Raw genomic sequence first — 24,031 nt, 5'->3', positions numbered from 1 at the left:
ATCTTTTTCTTAACCTCGTTTTAAGACCCTGCGTCTCCTCACGCGCTGTCCAGGAACATGGTTCTTGACCCCGTGGTCCTGCTGCAACGAGTAAATTAAGTGGCCTCAGCTCAAATAATTTCTCTCCCCTCGGCCGGCGAGTCTTCCCATTTGTTAACCTGATCTCTCTCTTTCTCCCCGTCAGCAATTTCATGCGTTTCACTCTAGCGACCTTCTGATCGCCATCAGAATGCTTGCTATTACAGCTTGCCACTCTTTGTTTCAACCCTTCCATGATAACGAGACAAGCCCGAGGCATTTAATTTTACACTTCAAAGGCAAGTACACTGACCAGGCTCCAGAATCCGCATTGATCTACTCGCCGTTATGGAGTCCTTTCCCCCATGAAAGAGGGCCATCCGATTCTGTGGTTTGCCACAGCTTCCACGAACACTGGGAGCTACGGCCTAGCCATGGTTGGAACGTTTGGGTTCGGCTCCATGGTACCCCGCCTCATCCAATGCGGATCTTAGCCTTGATGATCAGGTCATGCTGTCCATGTTTCAAACGTCGATCTTGTTCAGACCCTGTGCAAAAAGACATCGATTCGATCTTCTCAAGTGTAGCGACGAACTAATTATAAGCCTGGTTTCTCAAAATTCAGGCGATAGATACCTAATAGCCCCGGAAGTGATAAGTCGCTGTACTACTTTAGAGTGACGGAAATACTTTTCGACTTCACGTTTACGATGACCATGAAACATGACACGTGGAAGATGCCTTCAACAGCACGCCATTGTTGCTTGCAGACTCTGGAGGACCCATCACTTGATGATCGGAATCGGTCATCCTATATCAAGCCACCTATACACCCATCCAAAGGACTTTCTCAACGGCGATGCTACTCTTCAAGGCAACGACATGCGCCAAGAAAGCAGAATGATTGTGGCTTCAAGCCGTTGACCGGATGCAAGTAATCCCAGGTTTCACGGAAGCTCGCGATATCGATTCGTTCGGTTGTTAATCGTTCGCAAGGGCACGACCCAAAGTAGTGAATGCTTATATTAGCCGGCATCTAATCCAATCGTATCATTCGACACTTCGGGCCACCGAGATTCCCCACACTTGTCTCTACCCATCTTGAGGGATATCTTCACACTTCGCAGCTAGCTAACTGATTCAGGATCGCAGTTGGCTTGAAACCGTGGTCGGGTTAATAAAGGTATGCATCCTGTGCTGCATGCTGATAGCTCTTAAGCAGGAGTTGCCACAACAATGTCGATGTTACCATTCAGGTGCCCCTTCCTCAATGAATTCTTAAGGCGACGCGCGACGGTTGCTGCCCTTGACTACCCTCTTTACCGCCTCCCGTCAATTGTTCGAGAATTGCACTGAAGGGGTTATTAGGCTAGTGTATACGTCTATATTAAACATTTTAGGCAGGGCTTGTCTAACAATCGCAGATCTCGCAAATATACGCAGAGCCTTGAATGGGTGGAACGTGTAAGGTTACACAACCTTTCCGGCGCACCGACATAATTCTCCGAGATCTTAATGTTTGGATTCGAGCTAAATTAGCATCGGAAGCTGGAAGTCAGCGTTCATTCAATTCAACTTGAAACCTTCTCCTGGTAGAAGAAACGTTTGGCTTCGTACTAGATGATGACGGTATGTATGGCTGCAACTCGTGGTCGGCTACGAGAATGATTACACCTGACGAGATCCATTCTAGCATTTGGACCACATCAATGATGACGTTGAATCGACGCATGAAGGGCTCACAGCCTTACCGAAATGGGAGGGCATTCGAATCCCTAATAGACCACCCATCCAGAAAGGTAGCCGAGGCTTAATGCTCAATGATGGCTTTATGAAAGAGATCTTAGGAGCCAGACCTCGGTCTAGCGCAAGCGATCCAGCAGAAGAAGAAAACCCCAAACATTCGCGGATGATGATTTGGTTAGTGTTGATGCTGGTAATTTTACTTGCTTTGGCTATTGTCCTTGGAGCGGTCCTGGGAACGTTCCTCAACCCGAGTGGCCAGTCACGCCCCCCTAATTCATCAGTTACAGACATTCCAGCTGTTCCAACACCAACTAGCGGCATCGCTTCTCCTAATGGGACTCGTCCCCCGTCCCTTGCGGTGACTGGATGGAATGTCGCAGGACCTTCAGGATACTTCACTGTGTGGTTGTTCTCCCAAGATAGCAAAGGGTTCTTGTCTCGATCTACTTTCAACTCAAGCACTGGCAACTGGACTCGAGTGTCTCACTTTTCCACTGCCAAACGAGGAAGTCCTCTTACGGCTACCGCTTTAAATTCAGAGTACTATGCAAACCAAGGGGTATGAGTGGAATCTCATGGGTTGGTACCACGTTAGCTTACTTCTTCCCTTAGAACTACAGCTTTAGCGGCATTCAATACCAAGCAGAAGTAGTCTATCTCAACGATCTCAGTGAGTGTTAATACCCACCTTCTAAGTGTATACTTATGGACGATACAGACTACGTTTCGGAATGGATTTTTCCAGACAATGGGCCTACAATTGGACAACCTGGGTCGCTAGACCAGCAAAGGTATACAGCGTCCGAAAGTTCAAATCTTGCGTTTTACTGGCCAAAGCTTGTGTACCAAGGGCTGGGTGGAGAGCTTCGTGGAGTCAATTTTGAGTGCCATAAGAAGAACCAGTGTTGGCATGATTCTGTCCTACGATCGACCGAACCAAGCAATGGTACTCGATTAGCTTTGGTACCATTAACAAACAACCTCTCATCTACTGCATTATTTTACAGGCAGGAAGATGGTTCATATGTTAACTATAAGGAAGATGGCGGCCAAGCGTCCGTGATATGGAGGAATAGTAAGTACTCCGTTTCAAGAGTGATCTAGTTATCGTCTACTAAAATCATCTACGCCAGGGGCATTCTCAGGCCTTGTACCAGCAGACTCTTCCCTAGCTGCATTCTCAACTACACGCCCCGGGAAGACTGTCTCAAGTTTAAACACCTACCTCCTTTGGCAAGACAAAAACGGGACGATGCAGGTTAGTTGGTCAGACACAGACGAAGGGTGGAAAGGCCCTGTTACGCATCCTGCTTTCGATGGTGCCGATAAAAACACCGCAATCACATGTTTGACCGGCCTTACTTTCCCTAATTTTCCCCTTCCGGTTGGTTCAGAGCTCTCTCGGTGTTATTTTCAAGCAAGGGGTTCGGTCCGAGAGGTAAGCTTTAACGGAACAAGCTGGGATACTGTTGGCAACGTCCCTATTGATATTTAACACTCCTTCACATATCTCTTCCTCTTTGGCTCCTTCTCGATAGCTACCGTTTAATCATTTTAATGGCGACGTTGGAGGCCAGTGTACGATATGCCTAAAATAGCAAGCCGGACTCGCCGTCAGCCACAACCCGAGTTCGATCTACCCCGGATTACCAAGCGGCCAATCATCTTCACCAGTGGAGAACTAAAACGTCATCTACACTGTCAAGAAGCGATCGTGTTCCCATGCCCAGGCCCTGGGTCAAGCTCTAAATTCCTAGTCGCCCCACGCCGTCGACATGCTTAAACCTGAAATTCTCCACAATCTCACCAGCCCACAATCACCCTTTCCCTCTCGCAATTGGGAACAGCGATCAGCACTGACGACCCCGGGAGCGACTACAGGTTCTGGAAGAGCCCGGGTGGTTGCGGTGACAGCGTGTTTACACTCCTCGCGATTGTTTCGCTTGGTTCAAGGCTGTTTAGGACTATTGACTGATATCGGAAAACCCCGGTTCCAACTGTTTCGATGGCATCTCCGGCATCTTCGTCACTCGCCTCGCAATCAACACCTCCACAAGGGGCTCTTAATTCTGCCGGTGCTGGAATCACAGGAGGTAAGATTATGACCCGTTTCGCTATGCACATACTTATTTCATTCTATAGGCTATACAGGCAATTCGCTCTGCCTACAAATCATCATCGCATTCTTCATCGGCCTATCCCTGTATAACGCCATCGAACTTATCACTCTAACTCTTGTGACTTTTCAAAAGTACAAGGGTCTATACTTTTGGAGCTTAATCATCTCAGCTTTCGGCATACTGCCTTACTCCCTCGGCTTCTTGATCAAATTCTTTCAACTCTTAGACCCATCTCAGAATGTAGGGTACGTGGCAGTTGTGTTTCTCAGCGTGGGCTGGTGGCTCATGGTCACAGGTACGTGTCTTCTCTGGGTGGGCCGAAAAGATGGTTACTAATGCGTGCAATTTCCAGGTCAATCAATTGTGCTCTGGTCCCGCCTCCACCTCGTCAGTAACTCACGTCGCGTGCTGAGATGGACTCTCTACATGATTATTGTTGACGCAATCATCTTCCACACTACTACCAGCGTTCTCACCTTTGGCTCCAACTCCAACGGTTTGCCTCATGGAACTCTACAAAATTTCGTAAATGGATACAGTATTGTGGAGAAAATACAAATGGTTGCCTTCTTCCTCCAGGAACTAATTATCTCAGTTATATATATTAAAGATACGTTACGCCTGCTCAAACTTTCAGAATCCGTAAAAGGCGACTTCAGTAGTGTTGAAGGAAGTCTCGGACACAACAATAGGAAAACAATGTACCAGCTCATTGCTATTAACGCGATCATCATTGTGATGGATTGTGCTCTTTTAGGTATTGAGTTCGCGAATCTGTACATCATCGAAACTACGCTTAAAGGCACGGTCTACTCAATCAAACTCAAGCTAGAATTCGCGGTTCTCGGAAGACTAGTAAATCTTGTCCGGACACAATCAGGCTCCGGGGAGCATGCAAGAAGAGGAACATTTACCAGACATATATTGGAAAAAAGCGAGTCTGGGGGCAGTCGTGGTGTGAATGGTGGCGCGATTGATTGGCCGGATTTCGTAGATCCAAGGCACGTAAGTGGGGACGTTACACATGCAGAACCGGCTATAGAAAGAGCAGGTAGACATGATGGAGAGAGAGGATTAACAAATGCTGAGAGGGAAAGGTGGAAGCGGAGGAGTAAAACACAGAAGGGAAGTTGGATTGAGGAAGAGATGGATAAGCATAATATTGGGTGAAGAGCTTTGAACTTGCGACTCGCTCTATGGCCACAATCTAGCGCCAGACCACATCTGCTCTACGAAAGACAACCACAACGACTCAAAGCTAATTTACGAATTCTGCCGGAATATCCCAAACCGGATATCCGGATACATCCGGATACATTCCACCATTTCCATCCCAGTCTTTGCTCTAGAGAAGGTCGACCGACTGGCCCGACACACCGAGCCGTGTCGAAAGCCACCCCCGCAACGTGACAACCAATGTGAGTGGTTGCCGAGCGCGCCATTAACAATAACTGGAGGTCAAGTAATTGTGGCTGCCGCTGAGGGCTTAGTGATTGGTCTAGCATGAGTTGTGTTGAGTTTATCTCAACGACATTAATGAGGTAAAGAGTGCCCCTGTACAGAGTATGTCCGCGGATTGCTTATCACACTATAATATCATCATTACTTTAATCATTAAGTGGTTTTGGAAAGCGCGCTTTGTGCATGTTGACTCTAGAGAAAAGTGAGTTAGTTGTTACTAATTCACTAAGTCTTCTTTCACTGATGACATTGCAAGGCCATGCTTTGAATGTTCTTCCTATATACCTTGCGTACTCTTCTACATACGCCATATATCTTGCCTATTCCGCTAGTTCGCCTTGTATCCTTACTATAATAGGGTGTGATTTCCCACATAATCCTAATTATTGAAAATATCTGGGGTCTTTGAAATGATACGACCCAATTATCCAAATCCTCCTTAGGCTTAGGATCCGTACCATACCCATTCCAATCGCTACCGTTCCCAAAGTCACCTGCGTAGGCCCGAGGGTTATAATGTCTGTCTTGGGAAGGAAATATTTCAGTGGGATAACTTTGTCTGGATCGGCGTACAATTTTTCGTCACTGGAAGTGTACTCATACTTCCGATCCTACTCCGCTTCCTTCACAATCACTGCTTGTTCAGGGTCGTTTCCCGGCTCCAAAGAATTCAAGTACTGCCGCACGAAATGACTAAACGGTGAACAGTTCTTTGGACTACCTTTCGCGAATCCTGTATCATTACCATCTTTGCCGTTAGACCTCGATTTCTGCCTGCAACATTCACTGCTGTTCCGATAGCATTGATCGCGCCAGAGGCAGCATTTGGCAAGGCTGACTACGTTGCCAAAAGGATAATTCTTGCACTCATCAGGTGTGAATGTGGAGATATTTCGAAGATGTTGATCAGTAATGCCGAACTACGCTTGCCAGAATTTAACATCAAAAATGAGTGTTGCGTCGCCAAAAGGTCAACCTTCCAGCTAGCACAGCAGAAGGATATATATAGGCGGATAATTGTACGCGACAGTGAGTTTAAGAGTTTGCAGTCATAGTAAGGATGCCATATGTCTAGTTTCTAGCTTCAGGGAAATAATAGGGCAATATTCCATGTAGAGAACTCCATTAGTACTGAAAGTAAGCGAAATGGCGATTTACAGCCGTCGTGACATGTTGGGCATACTTTGGATGTTCTGAAGGCGATGCCTAGCATGAAGAGTTGTACTCCCCCTCTTATAGTGTGATTTCTGTCCCTTTTGGGCGAGGTCCGTTTGGACATTTGGTGACGACTCGGGCTTTAAGAATTCTCAAAAAGCGCCCACAAAGGCACCACCGCATGTCAAGAACATCTTTATGCAGGTTCGCCTTCCGGTTTTCACACTCCACTTAACTTTATTCTTAAGGATGAGCTACAGCGCTATACTTCCCTTAGGCTAACTCCTGCGATACATTGCGCTTTCCGCAGTCTACTTACTGGATTCAACCTCTGAGATAGTAAATTACTGAATGAATTGCGCGTATTGCTACCGTTAAGCCTTCGCATGCGACATTCATCACGCCTCTGTAGTGACGTCTAGAAAAATGGATTTCGCTGCAGTCTAGCTTCGACCGTGGCTTGGCTACCATTATCCTAGATTTCCCTAGCAATCCAACGTCCCATCCCTCTCTAACCTCCGAGTGTTTCCAGAAGACATATAATCACGCAAAGTAGTCTCAGTCAAAATTTTCTCAATTCATCTCCAGTCTCATCTCCGCATTCCGACTATGCTCGGCCGTTCCAGCTGCGTATCATCAGAACCACACTACTGAATGTAAACTGCCGCTATGTAGGGGCATTGCTTGGTGGGTATATCTCTCGTGTAGCACGCTATCTGGATTTTGGCAAGCAGAGGGGGACAGGAAAGGGGCATGGTATTGTGCCATCCCGGGCCTGCATATACACCCTTGTCTCTAACCCCGCCCCATGAGACTGTGAGGTCCTGGCTATTCGTCATTCTAATTTATGTGGAAGAGCTGAGATCTATTCAAACTATGTTACAAGCTAATAAGTAAGTCTATCGCTTTAGTCGCGCTTCAAGAACCGACTGTCCAAGCATCGATGCGCCATGCTTCTCCGACTTCTGCTCGCTCCAGACTTTGACCAGTTCCAATCCTGATTCGATCAGGAGTTCACGAAACTGCTTCTCAGTTCGCTCGAGGGATGCGTACGCTGCCATCATGGTGATGTCCATTCCCGCAGCAATGAACGAGGCACCGCGTTCGGGCATGATGGTCTCGCTCAAAAGAACAACCGAATCCGGCCCCATTGCGTCGCGCACCTGCTCGAGGATGATTTTGGCTTGTTTGTCTGGCCAGTCGTGTAGGACATGAGCAAGGAAGTAGACCTTGGCACTCCTAATCGGCTGTGGCTTGAAAAAGTCAGATACCATAGCCTCGATGCCCGGTGGAAGAGACTTGATGCTGTTAATGACCGGGGCAATATCCTGGACAATCATGCGTCGGACTTCTGGGTGGTGTTCTTTAAAGTCGATCGTTTGGTGGCCGGTGCCTCCACCAATGTCAACCAGAAAGACCTCTGGAGCGGGTTCTTCGGCCATTAGTCGCTCGATCGGGAATACTTCGAACCATTTAGAATCAATACTACGCTGAGTTCGAATGGACATCATGACATTGAAGGCATGTTGGAGCTTTGGGTCTGCTGCTATCCAGTCAAAATTATGTAGTTTGGTTCCCATTGCGTGCTGAAATGGGCAGTCCATGGAGTCAGTGGGACTTTGATACCCCTTTTCAGCAAAGTAATCAGGAAGCTTGGCTATCTGGATCATGTGCAGGGTCCTACAAGCGTCAGAGGGAACAGCCTAGCCGAAGGCTTAATATACCAATGGATGATGATCTGGGCCATTGGCGAATCATACTGGTAGAGGGCAGCAGCCGGCGTGGGTTGAAAGACGTCTTGTCCAATCTCGTTGAAAATCTTCATGTCAATGAGGACACGCATGACTCTTTCTAAAGAATATCAGCCATCTCTTCTCATACACCTCTTCTGCCACCTACTAATCAGCAGTGCCTCGCACTTTGTTTCACTACTCAGTTGCTCTAATGTCACATTCTCCTTTGCCGCAGTTGGTGCGCATACGTCGAAGAGGCGCATATCAATCGCGAGGCGGAGAGCGATTGATCTCAACGGCTGGGACATATTATTAGAAAATACACACTCTCTGACCAACATACTTACCGCGAATAACAAGTTCATTAGTTTTTGGTCGAAAGGCTGGTGTGCCTCGACGAGATTGGTACACGCTTCAAAGAGTTGAGCCTTGTCAGCCTCCGTCGTAGAAGCAAGATTTGCAGAAGCGTCATTGAGAGCTTTCACAATGGCAGAGACATCCATGGTCAACGACTAGTAGTGCTAGAAAGTATTGAGAGACGAGTTTAACGGAGGGGCATGGCTTTATACTAAATTTCCAACTTTGAGAAGTAGCACCCTTCGCATCCGCGGCTCCGTGGATCCGAGAGCATGGACCCTTTGAATTCCTACCTCCCCTCTCTTCCGTTCCCTCCACCGCCGAATGATTGCTCATATTCGGTCCGGATTGGTGCAACTATATCAAGCCTATATTCTAGTCGCAAGTTCGACTATCGCCTCCGCGGCCCCGCGGACCCGTTCTCCAACTCTTGTACCACCACCAGGATGATACCTGGCACGCAAAGGAATGCATGTCTATCATGCCGTCAAAGGAAACTCAAATGCAATAGACAGCGACCATGCACAAACTGTATTGCTCGCTCAGTCGAGTGCAAGAAACAGTTACTCCCGGCAGTCAGCAGAGGAGCCAAAGGACCTCTCGATGAGTCTGATCCATCGACAATATCAAATATCCTCTCCAGGTTGGATCGAATTGAAGCTTACATCAATCAAACGAAAGATAGTGGCAGTGCCAGCCTTGTCTCAACCCCAATTGGAAATGAGCTCAACATGATACGAAATGACGTTCCAACCATAGCCTCGACAAGACAAGCGCCACCAATCGATAGAACCACTCAGTCAATCCCCTCTGATCTCGGGATGCAACGGGTCAAAGTCTCAGCAAATGACAACATCCTGGTATGCCTTTAATACTAATAAACTGCTCCCCTAGATCTAATCGTGGACAGCGCCTTGCTCTAATGCATAATCTTTCCATATCCATCTCGACAGACTCCCAAGTTCAGAAATATACGGACTCCCGTCAGATTCAACTGCCTCCTAAATGGGAGGCTATTCGCTTATTTCAAGTCTACCTTAATTATATTGGCCAATTTCAACATATCATCTACGAGCCACATTTCCGCACTTTGATCGAGGAAGTCTACTACCAAGTAGCTCATGTCTCAACGACAACTGCGCCACGGGGGTTAGCTTTGATATTAGGTATCATTGCAATAGCAACCATACTCGAGCCTCTCCAAGGCAATCTAGATGCAGTCATCCCTGTTCTCAAAGAACGGCTGAGTATATGCGCCATCTACATCCGATCGTCTATGGATTGCTTGGAACAGCATCGCCGAAGAATGAATCACTCGCTCGAGAATGTACAAGCTATGCTTATTCTTCAATTCCTCATCAACCATATTGAAGCTTTCTCTCCCAGATACCGCGCCTTACTAACCGAGGCCATTGCGGTGTCTCACAGTCTCGGCCTCCATCTCATTGATTTGACAATAGCTAAAGGAAGTCTATCGCAGGATGGGACAGACCCAGTTACCCAAGAGATGAAGCGGAGAGTTTGGTGGTATCTGGCAGCCACGGATTGGATGGTATCCATGGCAGAAGGTAGATACCTTCTGTTCAGAGCGTCGGATGAGTTGCTAACTCAGCGAAGGGCCACTTGAAGCAGTCTACCTCATCCAGCCGAAGCTTACCACTTCCAATATCCCGAGGCATATCAATGATGAAGACCTTGGCAATCCTAACATCCAAGAGCGGCCACTGTCAGAACCGACTACCATGTCATATGTTTTGCATCGTCTCAAAATCGCAGAAATAGCTCGATGCATTTCAGACGTGATACCGCACGATCCAAACGACGCGACTTGCGAACTAATAGTCCCACTTGATTCCAAACTCGAATCGCTGATTCAAGACCTCCCAGCTTTCTTCAAAGTCGAAATTGCAGACTCGGAAGAGACTAGAGTAATTGACCAGACCCATTCGTACATTCCTATGCAGCGACTCTTGATTAATATGATGATCAATATTATTCGATGCAGACTCCACTTCCCCCACCTCGCTGGAAGCCCGAGCGAATCTCTTCACGTCTTCTCACGAAATGCTAGCTTGAAGGCTGCTCGGCAATTGCTCGCAGCGCATCAGGACATGATCACTTCGGAGATTTCGCACTCCGCCGATTTCATGAAAATCCAAGGGACAGTCTTTCACCTATTCATGGGAGCGTTGATTCTGGCAACAGACCTCTGTTGTAATCAACCGAATGGCGAGGATCGTGAACGCCAATCATCTGAGTTGATGGTAGCTTTAAAACAGCTGGATGGGATAAAGCAACATTCCCAAATTGCTGCAAAATTCCTCGAGGATTTGACGCAATTGCTCGTCAAGTACGGAGTTTGGTCATCCTACACGACTGTTTCACCAAATGTGGGGAATGAATTGTCGCCAAATGTGCACTCGTTTGGAAATGGACAGATTGGTGTACAAGATCTTTCTAGCCCTCTTTCCTTTGATGATTTATGGGAGACATTTGTAGAACGGCCTTCCGCTCTAGATATGATTGATATCTTGTAAATTAACAGGCTGGAGTTACGAAATGGTGACCTTACCTAAGAAATGAAATAACAATGGCCACGTCCTGATTCAAAAATAAAGTCTAGTTTCAAGATAATCCTCCGCAGTCCCGACCTGAAGTATTGGAGCGCTTGAGTAACGGTAACTGGGGGTTTTCCATTGACAAGTAATACGAGGTCTCCAGTGCTTGAGAGCCTGATCCAGCTCCTTGGAACTCGCTCACGATCAGGAACCCGTTAAGGACAGACTCGGATCCTTGTTGCACAGTGGGCACTCACTCACTGCTCACTTACTGCTCACCCAGGTGCTCGCCTCCTGCTTATCCAGATACTCACCCACTGCTCAGCCTGCTCATTTGGGAACTCCACCCAACTCACTCCACGGATATTCGCTGAGCCCGCGATAGAGTAATTCACTGATGCGTCACATTGTGCTGTGCCACCACTTAAGCCAAATTGGCACCTTTTTAGAGCAAAGGAGATTGAGAAGATAAAGTGAAGAGACTAGCTAAGATGTTACAGATAAAAAAAATTAAAAACACAGATGAATGAATGGTTAGCTTTGCCAAATTCGTAAATTCAACAACCCCCAAAACTCTGAGGCACAAACCCCAAGGATCCGAAGTAATAGGTTCTGGTTTAAGGGGAATATCTGTCAACGGTGTTAACCTAGAGCGTCCTTTCCCATCTTTCCTTCCGGAGCGCAGAAAACGCCCTACTAGAGTTTTTGGACCATAAAGCAGTATCACAGGCCGTCCTTGGCCGTCTCGTCCACTTTCATAGCTTCAGTAGAGTCCGACCTCTTCCAATCAGGGCGTGCGGGAATTGTCCAAATGAGCCCGAATTTGCTTGACTCAGTTTTTTCCGTTCTTCATTCTCTCTTCCACTCTATCGGACTCTCTCGTGTACCTTGGAGCTAGATCGGCCTCAACGAGTTTACACGCAACCTTCCTGGCCCTTCCACTACCAGGTTGCAACATGAGAAGCTGCGTCAACGTAGGATTTCTTAGACTTTTGTACTTGTAAGGCTTTAAGACATCATCGCCTACTTTACCCGAATCTAACGATGAAAGGGACGAGCCACGGTGGTGATGACGAGGTTGTGCTGATGGCATAGTAACGATGTCTTTGGCAACTTAACGATGAAGATATTTTAGAGATGCAATTCGGGGAGCACCCCTGATATTGATTTCTCGAACAGCAAAATTGAGCCCAAAACCTGGGATATTATATGCACCCCAAATTTAAGCCACAGGCTAGCTAATCGTTCATACTGCAGACAATGAAGGGTTGCATGTCGGGTCGTCCCGTCTCAGTCCCGCCCCCATTCTCGGCTTCACCTAAGTTAATGAACAGGGGCTTATATGACGCCGTGGAACCATCAACCGGATCACACAACATGTGGAGAGACCAGGCCCCAAGATTGCGGCCTCCTTAAGGTTCCAAGTGAAGAAGGCAGGCTGATTCAGTTGATTGTTGATTGTTAGCATCCACTCAGTCTGTGAGGGGAAGTAGTAATGGTGGATTGGAATTGACACACGTGCCGACAAGCCTTTGTGGAGATGTGTACCAAACCTAAAAATCAGCTAGACAGACCTGCCTAAAAACCTTAACATAGTGCAAAAAGTTTGCTTCAGGTGTGGGCGAGCCGACCTAGGAAGCTGATAGAACAACCGGCGTTGGCTCTGCTTTAAATTAGTTTTTAGCCTCGCAGCAAGCGCATGGGACGCGGAGCCCGCTGGATGACCAACCAGACAGATCTAAGAGCTTCCGACAAGCTGTTATTGGAAGAACACCATATAATCATATCGAGGAATGAGTCCATTGGATCTTATTATCGAATCCTCAAAGCGCCGGACTCCGAGAGGCATGTCGTTTCCAGGTTCTTTAGCATGATGTCGTATCATCCGGATATCAAAAGCAGTGGACTGGCTTGCTGCCTCTAACAGCTTCTCAACCCAAGATCCCGAACATCAGACAAGGCATGGCCTCTCTCGCACCTGATCACACCAAACTAGCCGGACGACTGCTTGCTTATCGGCTATAGCAGCGTTTGGCTGGAACCTACTTTTGGCAGCTAACTTTTACTATTGCGGCGAAAGATGAAGACTTCCACGTTCTCCTCGCCCAGTTCATCGTCACCAGGCAGCGGTAGGCAACTGGTGGTTTCGATAATAAATCCAGCCTCAAGCATGAGATCAAAGATGATGCTCTCGCTCGAATGCCGCACCTTCATCGCAAGGATGACGGCTGCAGCTGGAGAGCATTCGGTGAGTCGGGATATTGTCTTAACTAATGCCGGACTGAAGGTAATATGTCAGTTGTTATTACCTGCCAAGGACTGGAGTGACTAGAACTAACCTGCTATCCGGATTATAGGTGCAGTCAGCTGCGACAATTACATCAAACTGAGTACAGTGCGCACAGCTAGGAGAGCCAATACGCAGATCTGGCAAACTTTCTTCCCAGTCTATCGTTCGAAACTTCATTGTAGAGCCTGTTCCTAGGATAGCTTTACTCATATTCAGTTTGAATATCTCCTCGGCTTCGGGAAGGTCACTTGTGATAATATCGGCTCGCTCGATGATTTGAGCAAGGGATATTCCAACCTGTGCAACATATTAGCAAGCGGGTGTGTGGGTCACATCAAAAAAGTTACCATTCCACAGCCTGTACCAAGCTCAAGGATTTGAAGTCGTCTTTTGTCTTTTGGCGATTGGAAGATCTTTGCCAAAGGGGTTTCCTTCGGAGTGTCGATAAGTCCACCTAAATAACAGGACAGTGCTATACCAGCATCCCTACGCGAATTTTAATTCGCTCAATTTTTTATTATTAAAGGGAGTAATTACCACAAATGACGAGCAATGCTTTCGCCTGTCTCTTCCAAAATAAACATTTTATTTTGAGCAGAGAGAGCAAACCGTCTCTCGACAAGTTTTGCAGCATCTCTAGTGCCACCGGAAGGAGATATTGGCGCACTCCAGGCGGAGACTACGCCGCGAGAGCCTTTGTCGCACAGTTTCATAAAATCATCTGAAGACAAGGAAGGCTCTATTCCTACGCGGATTACAGCAGGCCAGACCACTTGCGATCCGCCAAGGGGAATACGGATAGGTAGACTCCGCATCACAGCAGTCCATTGGACAGTCTTTTGAATGAAGAATTTCCCGTCACCTTTTTCTGAGCAGAGTTCAGTGAATAGCTGCACATCATACGGTAGGAACGAGTCTCCCAGATCTGAAGTAATGGAAATAAGACAAAATATGTGGGCCTTTGCTGGATTTTTTCCATCTACAATTCGGGGTAGTTTGAGGAAACGGATATATCTCATTTTGAAAAAAAATCAAAGATAGGCGTGTAAGTGCGAGATGATAGATACGCCGAGTGGTGATTGTTGAGGTGAGCTAGTGAAGATAACAAGTGAAGGAGGATTGAGGGTGAGATAGGATGAATACGGATTAGTGCGCTTAGATACAGGGGACAGTGGGGCGCACGTGCACCCGATCCGTGCACCTGTTGGAGCCGTTGTGAGACGTCAACACCAACTTAAGCCGCTTCACAGCTCCCGCAAACTGCACTTTACATCACCAGTCCTCTCGCCCTCTAACTATATTTTGAAGAAAGAACGTCCTTTTTGTCTGCTGAGCTCAATGCGCTCGCGGAATATATCTCCCCGATAACCGGGCTGAAACGCTGCCATGTATCGTCGTGGAGACCCTCGCTGGAACCGGACAATACAGCACATCACCGACAATATCGAACATGCGAACGAGTCTGCGCAAGAGGGTATCTGGACCTTTACGCACGATTATCTGAATCCGTGTTTTGCTTCTTTTACCCAGTGTTTGAACGACTGTACGACACCCTGCTTTCCGTCGCGCGATGACCGCCGAAGGCGTGGACGGGGCAGAGGGAGGGCGGAGATGAGTTTTGACTTTTATGATGACTGGGAGGAAGAGGATAATGATGGACTCTTAGGCTGGGGTAATGATGAGCTGGATAGATTGCTGGCCGGGTCGAGCAGCTATGGAGGGGTAACCCAGCCTGATCGGCAGCGGGCAATGAATTATGGGACTCGGAATCGCGACGCAAGATATAATACCGCGAGGAGGAAAAGCGCAGTACAGCCTCATGACGGTGGGCCGGATCCGACCATCATACCAAGCTCTTCATACTTTGGATTCTTGGGAAGGCTGCCTTTTAAGATTGGCGGGAAAGTGTTGAGATATAAGCCCTCGGCTGCCGACCTCACTGAACATCCGGGGCAGTCGAGAAGGAGTCAAGAGGAGCAGCATCCCTTGATTGAAGACAGCGACGAGGATAGTATCAGGGCGGGCGAGAGAAAAGGGCATCGGCGGCAGAGGAGCCAGACGAGTGGATCTGGCCATACAACGGATTCCCTCAGCTCAAGAGGCGATATATTCCCTAGCGAAGATGAGGACGATGCCGTTCCTCTGGATGATGAATTCACACTTGCGCTGGAGCGCCGCGCAACAGGCCGAGGTCTCGATGACACTAGCAGTGGGAAGACGCGCGCAGGAAGCAACAGACCCTCCAGATCGCATGTGTCCACTCGAACAGCATCGTCACGGAACACGCATGATTCTGGAAAGAGAAGTACCGACGACGCAAACATGAAGCGCTCGGCATCCTCAACTATAAAAGAAGTCCCAACCCTCTCGGATCTTAAGCAGGAAGAAGAACGTGTGCGAATAGAAGAAGAACGCGAAATCGAGCGCAAACGACAAGACGCCCAACAACTCGCCTTAAAACGCGGTCTAGCATCCGACCTCTCTCAATCCCTCCATCTCCAAACATCCTCTGCAATCGACAACTCCAACGCCGCCACCAAGCTCCCCCGCTCTTCCTCATCCCCCCACCTCCCCGCGCAAATGTCATCACTCCAAACCTCCACGTCCCCGTTGCTTCGATCCCCCGCGATGGAACCAGCCGTCGACGCAGTCCCGTTTCCGGCGTTTGATCCTCAGACTGCGCCGGATAGTAGCTCGTTCCATGTTGATGAGAGCGATTATTCGAGTCTTGCGCCTACCCCGAATAGGCCGCTGAGTTTGAGGGACGAGGCTAGGGACGTGCAGGTTGAGTCAGGGTTTGTGCCGGCGATGTTGCCGCATTTCAACACGCAGCCGGATTGAAAGCTAGATGGGGATTGTGGGTTTTGAGCTTAGGATTGGGGTCTTACTACTGTCAACCATGCTGTGGAATAATGTGGAAGTTGGTGATGAGACTTCTCACGAATGGTAGAGAGAACAGAGACACTCAAAGTGGGGAAAGAGGTCCAGATGTGCCAAATCCTTACCCATGACGTCACGGGTCAAAGCTTGGAGAGAGCTTGCGCTATTATTTCCTACGACGGCGGTTAGAGGAGGCGGGCTTTTTCACGAAGGGCAAGGGCAAGGCATGCATGAGAGGCCATCATTTTGGCAGAGATTCTTGGACGTCCAACCATCGCATGGTTTGACCGCATCTTCGCATATGCTCAGAATCTACATAGACTACGAGTGGGATAGACAGATGCTGCATCGTCAATATTATTATCGCATCAAATCCAATCCAGTCCATGTAGTCTATTTCAAGAACCTCCAAACGTGATCTTCCTCCCCATCAGATCATGATAGATATCCTCCAGGACGTCTCTTTTCCTCTTCTTGCTGCTCTCGGCTTCGTCCCTCTCCTGCTCTTCTTCTTCATCTAAGAGCGCATCTTCAGTCGGTCGCGGTTTCCACGCTGCTATACTCCCGTCTGCGTGTGCAGAATAGAGCTCGATGTCATGAGCGCGCCATGCCAGGGCTGTGATGCGATCCTTGACATTTCTCCGTCCTTTACCAGACGAGCCTTCATTCAGTTTCCTTGCTTGCTCTAGACGCTTTAGTCGGCGGAGAAGGTTTCCTTCGAAGAGCTCGTAGACGAGGATTTCGTGCTCGTTGGGGTAAAACACGACATCTTTCTCGACCGGCAGATCACATACGGGTGCTAGAACCGGGATCAGCGGCGCGAGATGAGAGTTCCTGACCATCGGGCCGAAATTCGCGAGAGTGTTTGCGCCCGTGTCGGTGTCCCAGACGCGAATTCTCTGATCGTGGCCACATGTTATGATGTGCTTTCCATCCTCAGTCCACAGCATCCCGTTCACAGGACCGCGGTGCGCTTTATTTTGAACGGAGCCGCGCGTTGAGGACGGTCGCCCCATTACCCCGACCGAGTCTTCGAGGTCTAGAGTCCCGAGTTCCCCGACGCTGCGCCGGATGTCCCAGAACCGGACGCTGCCGTCTGTCGCCCCGCTTGCGAGAATGTGGTCACGAACGGGACTCCATGCGCAGCTGAGAATCGCGCCGGAGTGCCCGGCGAGGGAGTGCGTGCTGGCTCCTGACCGTAGATCTATGAGCCGGACGGCTGGGTGCTGGGTCGCGCATGCGACGAGTAGGTGGTCTGCGATGGGGGAAAGCGCGATGTTGTAGACTACCGAGTCGAGATCGAAGGATGCGGAGTCTTGCAGGGTTTCCGAGGAGTAGATCTTGACGGTGTGGTCGTAAGATGAAGAGAGGAAAGCTAGAGAGTCGAAGGGGTAGAAGCATAGTTGTGTTATTCCGAGCTTATGTTCTTCGGATGTCTTGGTCGTGGAAGATAGTGGGAGGTATACGGGGCTGCCGTGGTGGGAGATGGAGGAGGGTTCCTCGAGATCCCAGAGTCCGATCGAGGAGTCTGCGCCGCCGGACAAGAGATATCGGCCCTCAAATTTGTCGATTGCCAGGGTATTGACACCCGATGGATGGGCGACGGAGTGATCGGCGGGGTTGTCTTTGGATGGCGGACGCTGACTAAAGGTTGTGGTGGTGGGTTGAAGCGCGTAGATGAGGCGTGACGCGGCATGGCGTCGGAGGACATTGTGGTCGGTGAAGCCGAAGGAGCGGCTGAGGAGTTGTTGGGTGTTCATATGAGACTACATGTCTTAGGTTGGGAGGAAGAAGCGATGATGTGGTAAAATATGGTAGCCTTGACTCGAGGTGGGATGGGAGCTATGACCACATTCATCAGCCACAGCCGCCTGAGAGCTTGACTTGACCTCTTCGATATGCGCTCGGTGTGAATTCCAAACTCACGCGATGATTGAACAGAGAAGACGACATGGCATTCTTCAAACGGCCTCCGCCAGAGACCGAATCAGGTAGTGAAACCGGCGAGTCTCCAAGACCGCCAAAGCGAAGAGCCACTGTCTACGACGCCGTTGCCGGTGACTAATGCCCTCCCACATCTCAGAGCCTCGCACTTACCCTACTCAGGCCGAGTCTCCCAATGGGGCTTCATCCGAGATACCCCTCCATCTTCCAGACCCTCAGCAAATCAACCCCTCCGCCCTGATGAAATCCTCTTCAAGCAACGCAACGCGCCCACCCGTTATGAAGAATCTGACTACTACTTCGCCCACAGACTCCTCCCGCCAGATCAGAAACTGCCTAGCTCAGACCTGCTAAGCGCGCTGCATGCGTATATTTCCAACTTCTATGCGAGGAGTGATGAGAGAGTGAACCAGAAGGCCTGGAAGAGTATGGATGAAACGGCGCTTATTGCGTTGGGAATTTTAGTCGAGGAGAACATGAGGGAGATACTTGGGGAGACTGGGCATCTTGCGTTCTTGGAGGGTGCAGACAGCGAGGAAGATGGGGATGAGGGGGTTGTAGAGTCTGCTGATATAAGTCAGGGGAGCAGCGAGTCTGAAGGTCACGGAGAGGGGGACAGTTCTAACCCTGAGGTTTCTAGTAGTGGGTCTAGCTATAGCTCGGACGGGACGGACTCGTAATCTTGGGATGCGGAGATATGTGGTTAGCTTCCATTTTCGAACAACACCACTTGCTATGTTTGAATGAGGCAGGCGCGGTCGTTGCCTCACACAAAATACTACCATCTGCCCTCTTCCGCATCCTATGACGCTTTAAGCTAATTCTCCCGTCGGCATCAATGGTGTGGTGCAAATGAGTAGCTATGTGTCAGCCTACTACTAATGCTCTCGTCTAGGCACCCAAAGTGACAGCCAATGCCGCCAAACAGGCGCTCATTCTGGCCTGGTTCCACAAAACAGCTATCGCCCACAGCATCAAAGACCTCGAAAAAGCTCTCCCGTCAGTCGCATCTATCAATGGCATGCAAGTGAAGGACTATCTACAATCTCTCTCAGACGACAACAAGATCCGCGTCGAGAAGATTGGCAGTGGCAACTGGTACTGGAGTTTCCCGATCGACGAGAAGAAAGCCAAGGAAACTGCTCTCGAAAAAGCCCAAGATGAGTACAACAAGGCTTCTGCTACAGTCACGGAACTGCAAGCGAAGGTTGACGAGGCCGGCGCGGCGCGTGAAGATGATGAAGACATGCTACTTGGCACTGGTGCGTCCTGTTACAGCCAAACCTGATTCCAAGCTGACCTAGCTCAGGCGGAGACCGGAAGACGCTCATTACTAAGCGTGCAGACTTGACAAAAGAGCTCGAGAATCTTCGAATGGAGCTAGCTGCATACAGTGAACAAGATCCTGTGGAGATGGACAGAATGAATGCAGAAACACAGCAATTCAAGAATGACGCCGAGAAATGGACGGATCAGATCCTCAGTATGGAGGGTTGGTTGAAAGGGCAGACAGGTGGTGACAAGGAGCAGATGTCCAGCATCATGAGGACGTACTATGGGGATGAGTTTGATGAGGAAGAGGGTGGTTTACGTGAGTTGTGATTCGAGATTCCGGGAACGTGTCGAGACGAGTCTGTGGAAAGGTGGTAGCATCTGATCTAGCTGCATACACTCCAGATGATTCATAGCATCACTCAGCCATGATCGTGGCTTCTGAACATGCGAGAAATAGCGATGCCTGAGTCACCAAAAATGACTCTGTCGTGAAGCTAGCCTAGATGTGGCTCGTGTATGAGTGGCTGAGTGACCTATCCTCGCTTCGGCAGGCGTCATTACCGCTTTCACCAAACGACCACCAAACACCCGACAGCAGCGTACAAAAGCCCCCGCTGGCCAACGGCTTTCGGCAACCTCAGCTGTTCCTTCAATTCATATTTCTCTGAACGATCAGTCCTGTGCGTAATACCAGCACCCAGAGACCCTTTTCAATTTCAACTCCGTTCCCGTTCTGTTACCCCACATGGCTTCAAACACCGAGACTGCGAGCGCATCCCCAGACAACCCCCCGGGCCCTAATAGTCCACGTCGAGGAGGGGATAGGGGCAGAGGAGGAGCGAGGCGCACGTATGGGTCGGATGAAGGTCACGAATACAGTCCACGGGGACGAGGAAGAGGCGGACCTCGAGGTGGGACGCGGGGTCGTGGCATTCGAGATGGTGGGAGCGGTCGCGGAGGACGTCCTCCAGAAAGAAGTTTGGGAAAAGCTCCAGTATCAAATCCAAATATTTCCGAAGGACCACAGAGTGGAAATACAGTGCCAACTTTGGTCACAAAGCCCGCTCCCGAGGATGTGGCAGATGAGACGGATGGTGAAGTCTGCTTCATCTGCGCTTCACCCGTACAACACACCGCTGTCGCTCCTTGTAATCACCGTACTTGTCACATTTGCTCTTTGCGATTAAGAGCTCTGTACAAGACCAAGACCTGTGCTCACTGTAGGGTAAGTTGGCTCTATAGGAGTTTGATTTGGATTCGTATATTAATAATTCGGATAGACAGAGTCGGACCACGTCATATTTACGGATAATGCCACCAAGGATTTCCAAGACTTCTCCACAGAAGAGTTTTACAAGTCGGACGATAACTTGGGCATTCGGTTTGAGAACCCCGACATCTACGAGGATACGGTCTTGTTGCTCCGATACAACTGTCCTGATGGGGAGTGCGACATTGCTTGTCTGGGGTGGCCTGACTTGCATCGACATGTCAAAAACTCTCATGGGAAAGTCATGTGGTAAGTCTGGGATTATCCCGTTTGTTTCAATGCAGGGCACTGACCGGGTCTAGCGATCTTTGTACGAGGAACAAGAAAGTCTTTACACACGAGCACGAGCTATTCACTTACGCTGAATTGAAGAAACACCAGAAGTTTGGCGACGACAACCCTGGTGCAGTGGATCAGAGCGGGTTCAAGGGACATCCTGAGTGTGGTTTCTGTCGACAACGATTCTACGGTGATGACGAATTGTACACACATTGCAGGGACAAGCACGAGCGATGTCATATCTGCGACCGCCGCAGTGAAGGCAAGAAGCCACAGTATTATGTCGACTATAATGCATTGGAAGTGCACTTTCGGAAAGACCATTTCCTTTGCCCGGATCGAGAGTGCCTGGAGAAGAAATTTGTTGTATTCGATTCTGAGATGGATCTCAAGGCCCACCAGCTGGAAGTCCACCCAAATGGTCTGTCTAAAGATGCCCTTCGGGATGCTCGGAGAGTAGACATGTCAGGTTTCGACTACCGTGCCTCTCATGAACTCGAGAGGGGTGGAAGGAGGGAAGGACGGGGGAGGGGACGAGGACGGGATCCCAATTCAGAGCCGTTGCCTCAATCCTTTGCCCAGCCAATGAGCAGAGCAGAATTGGCTTATCAGAGACAGATGGCTATTCAAAGCGCACAATCTGTCACGGGACGAACTTTTGGGGGTCAGCTTACATCTGCAACAGACATATATGCGGCGAGGCTTCCAAGGGGAGGACATGAACCGTCAACCCTCACAGCAACCCGACCTGCTACAACAACGGCAAATGTCGCCAGTAATCTAAATGCGCTGAGCATTGAACCAGCATCCGCAGCGTTAGCTCCTCGAACTCCGCAAGAACAAGCGCGGCTTCTACGCCACAATGCAGTCACTGAGCGAGCTACGAACATGTTGCGGAACGATCAAACGAAGCTTGGGGAATTCCGTTCCAAGATATCGGCGTACCGCAATTCCAAGATGTCGGCAACAGAGCTCATTGATAGCTTCTTCTCACTGTTTGATACATCCTCGGTGGAGCTGGGCAAGCTAATCAAAGAACTCGCCGACATTTTTGAGGTCCAGTCGAAACGGGATGATCTCCTCAAGTCCTGGAATGATTGGAAGGCGATCAACGAAGACTACCCTTCACTACCAGGTGGAACAGGGCTTTCGTTGGGTGGGGGCCCAGCGGCACATGGCGGATCTCGAGTGCTGAAACTCAAGAGCTCGACGGCACAGTCGTCACGCTCTGCTGTCAGCAGGCAAGCAAGCTGGGCCTCGACGTCATCAAATAGCCCTTTTCCTCCTCTCGCGGCAGCATCGTCTGGTCGCATCGGAGCAAAACCAGGACAGACGCCGTGGGCAAGCGGCTCTACCACCACTCGGGCTTCACCTCTGCCATCCCGTGCTTCGTCCTCAGCGGCGTTGAACAAGAAAAATGGCAATGAAGAAGCATTCCCGGCACTACCACTGGCGCCCAAACCGGCAAGTACAATTTTCAGTCCCGGATACTCCGGTGCGGGATTGAGGCGAGACAACAGCGGAAGGAACACGCCGGCGAATGCCTGGGCTGCAGGCGGAACAGTTGTAGGGGCGAGCAATGGGGCAGCTGGGGCTGGGTCGGACGAGGCAGGCGCTGGGGGGGGAGGAAAGAAGAAGGGAAACAAAAACAAAAAGCAGACACTGTTCCACTTTGGCTAAGTCAGTTGGCGGAGAGGTGCAGATGCGTCTGCAGCTAAGCATCCCGGACTGCCTGTTTCGGTCCGCGGACTGAGGTGCCGGGGGGTAAAGCGAGCCAAAAGGGCATTCAGGCGGAATCGGGCGACTTGAAGTGCATACAATGCAGGAGTGTAGATGTGGTTGCGGACACTCGACAGATGGAGATCGGTTGATATTCACCTGACGATATGCTGTACATAGACCTGACGCCCGCCGCGTCGGGGGAATGCTCGACGAAGAGAATATTGTTGATGTTGCTGGATATGCAGTGTCTCAGCGCCTCGGGATTGTGGAGTACGCGTGTTCTGAGCGTGACATGGAGGCCTGCACTGGCGGCGGGACTAGCGTAATGGAACCGACGTGTCGGGCACAGGCACGGAAAGGGAGCCTGTGCTGTGGGAAGATGGGCGATCCAACGGCCATCGCAATGGCGACGCTGGGATTCGCGGCGCCGTCTCACGATAAGAATCGCAGAGCGACGCAGCAGCGCGGCGGGGGTTGCATGTTGGCTAAATGAGCTGCCGACCCAGACAGGCAGCTGGCGATGCTGGCGAGAGACCTCTAGATGTGTGTGTTTCATATGTGCGATGATCCGAACCACTGCCAGCAGGTCGGGACCCAAGCCGCCTCTCTCTCTAGCCTCTCTCGCCTCTTGCGCCTGCTGCAGCAGGTCCTCCACTCCGCGCGCCCCCCATAAGTTCCAGTGACAACCCCCCATCGACGAGCGGGTACTACTCACAGTGCGCCAGAGCCGTCTCTCCCCCCTTGAACATCACAGAGCGCGTTGGCACAAGCTTAAGCCGTGCCTTGCTCCACACAGTACTGTGCAGTCTGTACTCGATCCTCGCATGCGACGCCCGCCCGCGCGACCTGAACCTGCCCTTCCCGTGCTGCCGCGACGACCTCACGTCTCACTCCTCCGTCGCGCCTCTCGCCTCGCTGTCTGTCTGCGCGCTGCTAAACACTTGAGCACTTGCGCCCGGGAGTCGTGCAACGCCAGCAGTGTTCCAAGGTTGGCCGCCAGCCTCAATTGGCTGAACCCGCCCACCCACCACACAAAGACAATGAAATTGCAAGATTAAGAGAATACTCTACTCCTCATTTCTCTCCTCTCTTCGCTTTCCATCACCAGTCTACTTCTCTTCTGCACCCAACTCCCAACTCCCCCTGTCCCTGCGCCGGCCTCACCGACTTCTGCAGCCACCCATCGCCCCTCGGCGTTGAGTGTGAGCGTCGCTGCTGCCAGA

The 24,031-nt window shown here is 50.0% G+C and overlaps 10 protein-coding genes across 10 annotated transcripts; 7 read left to right on the top strand and 3 right to left on the bottom strand.

The window, feature by feature from the left end:
- The first annotated feature begins 1,272 nt into the window (after positions 1-1,272).
- On the top strand, positions 1,273-3,399 carry BDR25DRAFT_112349 (uncharacterized protein). The gene is made up of 6 exons (XM_033683597.1): positions 1,273-1,392; positions 1,443-1,647; positions 1,712-2,323; positions 2,377-2,434; positions 2,483-2,839; positions 2,898-3,399. The coding sequence occupies exons 2-6, from the start codon at positions 1,639-1,641 to the stop codon at positions 3,257-3,259; spliced, it is 1,398 nt and encodes a 465-aa protein (XP_033551667.1). The 5' UTR covers positions 1,273-1,392; positions 1,443-1,638; the 3' UTR covers positions 3,260-3,399.
- A 115-nt stretch (positions 3,400-3,514) lies between these two features.
- BDR25DRAFT_112344 (uncharacterized protein) lies at positions 3,515-5,084 on the top strand. The gene is made up of 3 exons (XM_033683596.1): positions 3,515-3,857; positions 3,907-4,179; positions 4,237-5,084. Exons 1-3 carry the CDS (start codon positions 3,770-3,772, stop codon positions 5,052-5,054), a joined length of 1,179 nt encoding a protein of 392 aa, XP_033551666.1. The 5' UTR covers positions 3,515-3,769; the 3' UTR covers positions 5,055-5,084.
- A 2,274-nt stretch (positions 5,085-7,358) lies between these two features.
- BDR25DRAFT_332155 (S-adenosyl-L-methionine-dependent methyltransferase) lies at positions 7,359-8,789 on the bottom strand. The gene is made up of 4 exons (XM_033692720.1): positions 8,581-8,789; positions 8,400-8,532; positions 8,225-8,351; positions 7,359-8,180 (listed from the first exon to the last, which is right to left on the bottom strand). Exons 1-4 carry the CDS (start codon positions 8,734-8,736, stop codon positions 7,400-7,402), a joined length of 1,197 nt encoding a protein of 398 aa, XP_033551665.1. The 5' UTR covers positions 8,737-8,789; the 3' UTR covers positions 7,359-7,399.
- A 247-nt stretch (positions 8,790-9,036) lies between these two features.
- On the top strand, positions 9,037-11,127 carry BDR25DRAFT_332154 (uncharacterized protein; the record flags this gene model as incomplete). Its single annotated transcript, XM_033692719.1, has 3 exons — positions 9,037-9,450; positions 9,501-10,158; positions 10,208-11,127. The coding sequence occupies 3 exons, from the start codon at positions 9,037-9,039 to the stop codon at positions 11,125-11,127; spliced, it is 1,992 nt and encodes a 663-aa protein (XP_033551664.1).
- A 1,965-nt stretch (positions 11,128-13,092) lies between these two features.
- BDR25DRAFT_255297 (uncharacterized protein) lies at positions 13,093-14,516 on the bottom strand. Its single transcript, XM_033686349.1, has 4 exons — positions 13,976-14,516; positions 13,786-13,924; positions 13,488-13,735; positions 13,093-13,429 (listed from the first exon to the last, which is right to left on the bottom strand). The coding sequence occupies exons 1-4, from the start codon at positions 14,455-14,457 to the stop codon at positions 13,204-13,206; spliced, it is 1,095 nt and encodes a 364-aa protein (XP_033551663.1). The 5' UTR covers positions 14,458-14,516; the 3' UTR covers positions 13,093-13,203.
- A 167-nt stretch (positions 14,517-14,683) lies between these two features.
- On the top strand, positions 14,684-16,657 carry BDR25DRAFT_301447 (uncharacterized protein). Its single transcript, XM_033689577.1, has one exon. The coding sequence runs from the start codon at positions 14,825-14,827 to the stop codon at positions 16,277-16,279; it is 1,455 nt and encodes a 484-aa protein (XP_033551662.1). The 5' UTR covers positions 14,684-14,824; the 3' UTR covers positions 16,280-16,657.
- BDR25DRAFT_301446 (WD40 repeat-like protein) lies at positions 16,598-18,097 on the bottom strand. Its single transcript, XM_033689576.1, has one exon. It carries the CDS (start codon positions 18,076-18,078, stop codon positions 16,717-16,719), a length of 1,362 nt encoding a protein of 453 aa, XP_033551661.1. The 5' UTR covers positions 18,079-18,097; the 3' UTR covers positions 16,598-16,716.
- A 172-nt stretch (positions 18,098-18,269) lies between these two features.
- BDR25DRAFT_215356 (uncharacterized protein) lies at positions 18,270-18,942 on the top strand (the record flags this gene model as incomplete). Its single annotated transcript, XM_033684837.1, has 2 exons — positions 18,270-18,375; positions 18,425-18,942. The coding sequence occupies 2 exons, from the start codon at positions 18,270-18,272 to the stop codon at positions 18,940-18,942; spliced, it is 624 nt and encodes a 207-aa protein (XP_033551660.1).
- Positions 18,943-19,157: 215 nt separating this feature from the next.
- BDR25DRAFT_214282 (meiotic nuclear division protein 1) lies at positions 19,158-19,864 on the top strand (the record flags this gene model as incomplete). The annotated part of the gene is made up of 2 exons (XM_033684786.1): positions 19,158-19,524; positions 19,572-19,864. Coding segments are annotated over 2 exons (660 nt in total), but the record flags the coding sequence as incomplete, so codon positions are not given.
- Positions 19,865-20,118: 254 nt separating this feature from the next.
- BDR25DRAFT_255289 (uncharacterized protein) lies at positions 20,119-23,035 on the top strand. Its single transcript, XM_033686347.1, has 3 exons — positions 20,119-20,762; positions 20,818-21,056; positions 21,110-23,035. Exons 1-3 carry the CDS (start codon positions 20,283-20,285, stop codon positions 22,764-22,766), a joined length of 2,376 nt encoding a protein of 791 aa, XP_033551658.1. The 5' UTR covers positions 20,119-20,282; the 3' UTR covers positions 22,767-23,035.
- Positions 23,036-24,031: the final 996 nt, after the last annotated feature.

Source organism: Lindgomyces ingoldianus (genome assembly GCF_010093535.1).
Source record: "Lindgomyces ingoldianus strain ATCC 200398 unplaced genomic scaffold BDR25scaffold_6, whole genome shotgun sequence".
In the NCBI taxonomy this organism is placed as follows: Eukaryota; Fungi; Ascomycota; class Dothideomycetes; order Pleosporales; family Lindgomycetaceae; genus Lindgomyces; species Lindgomyces ingoldianus.
Note: the sequence above shows the minus strand (reverse complement) of the source record. Positions and strands in the feature narration are given on the sequence as shown.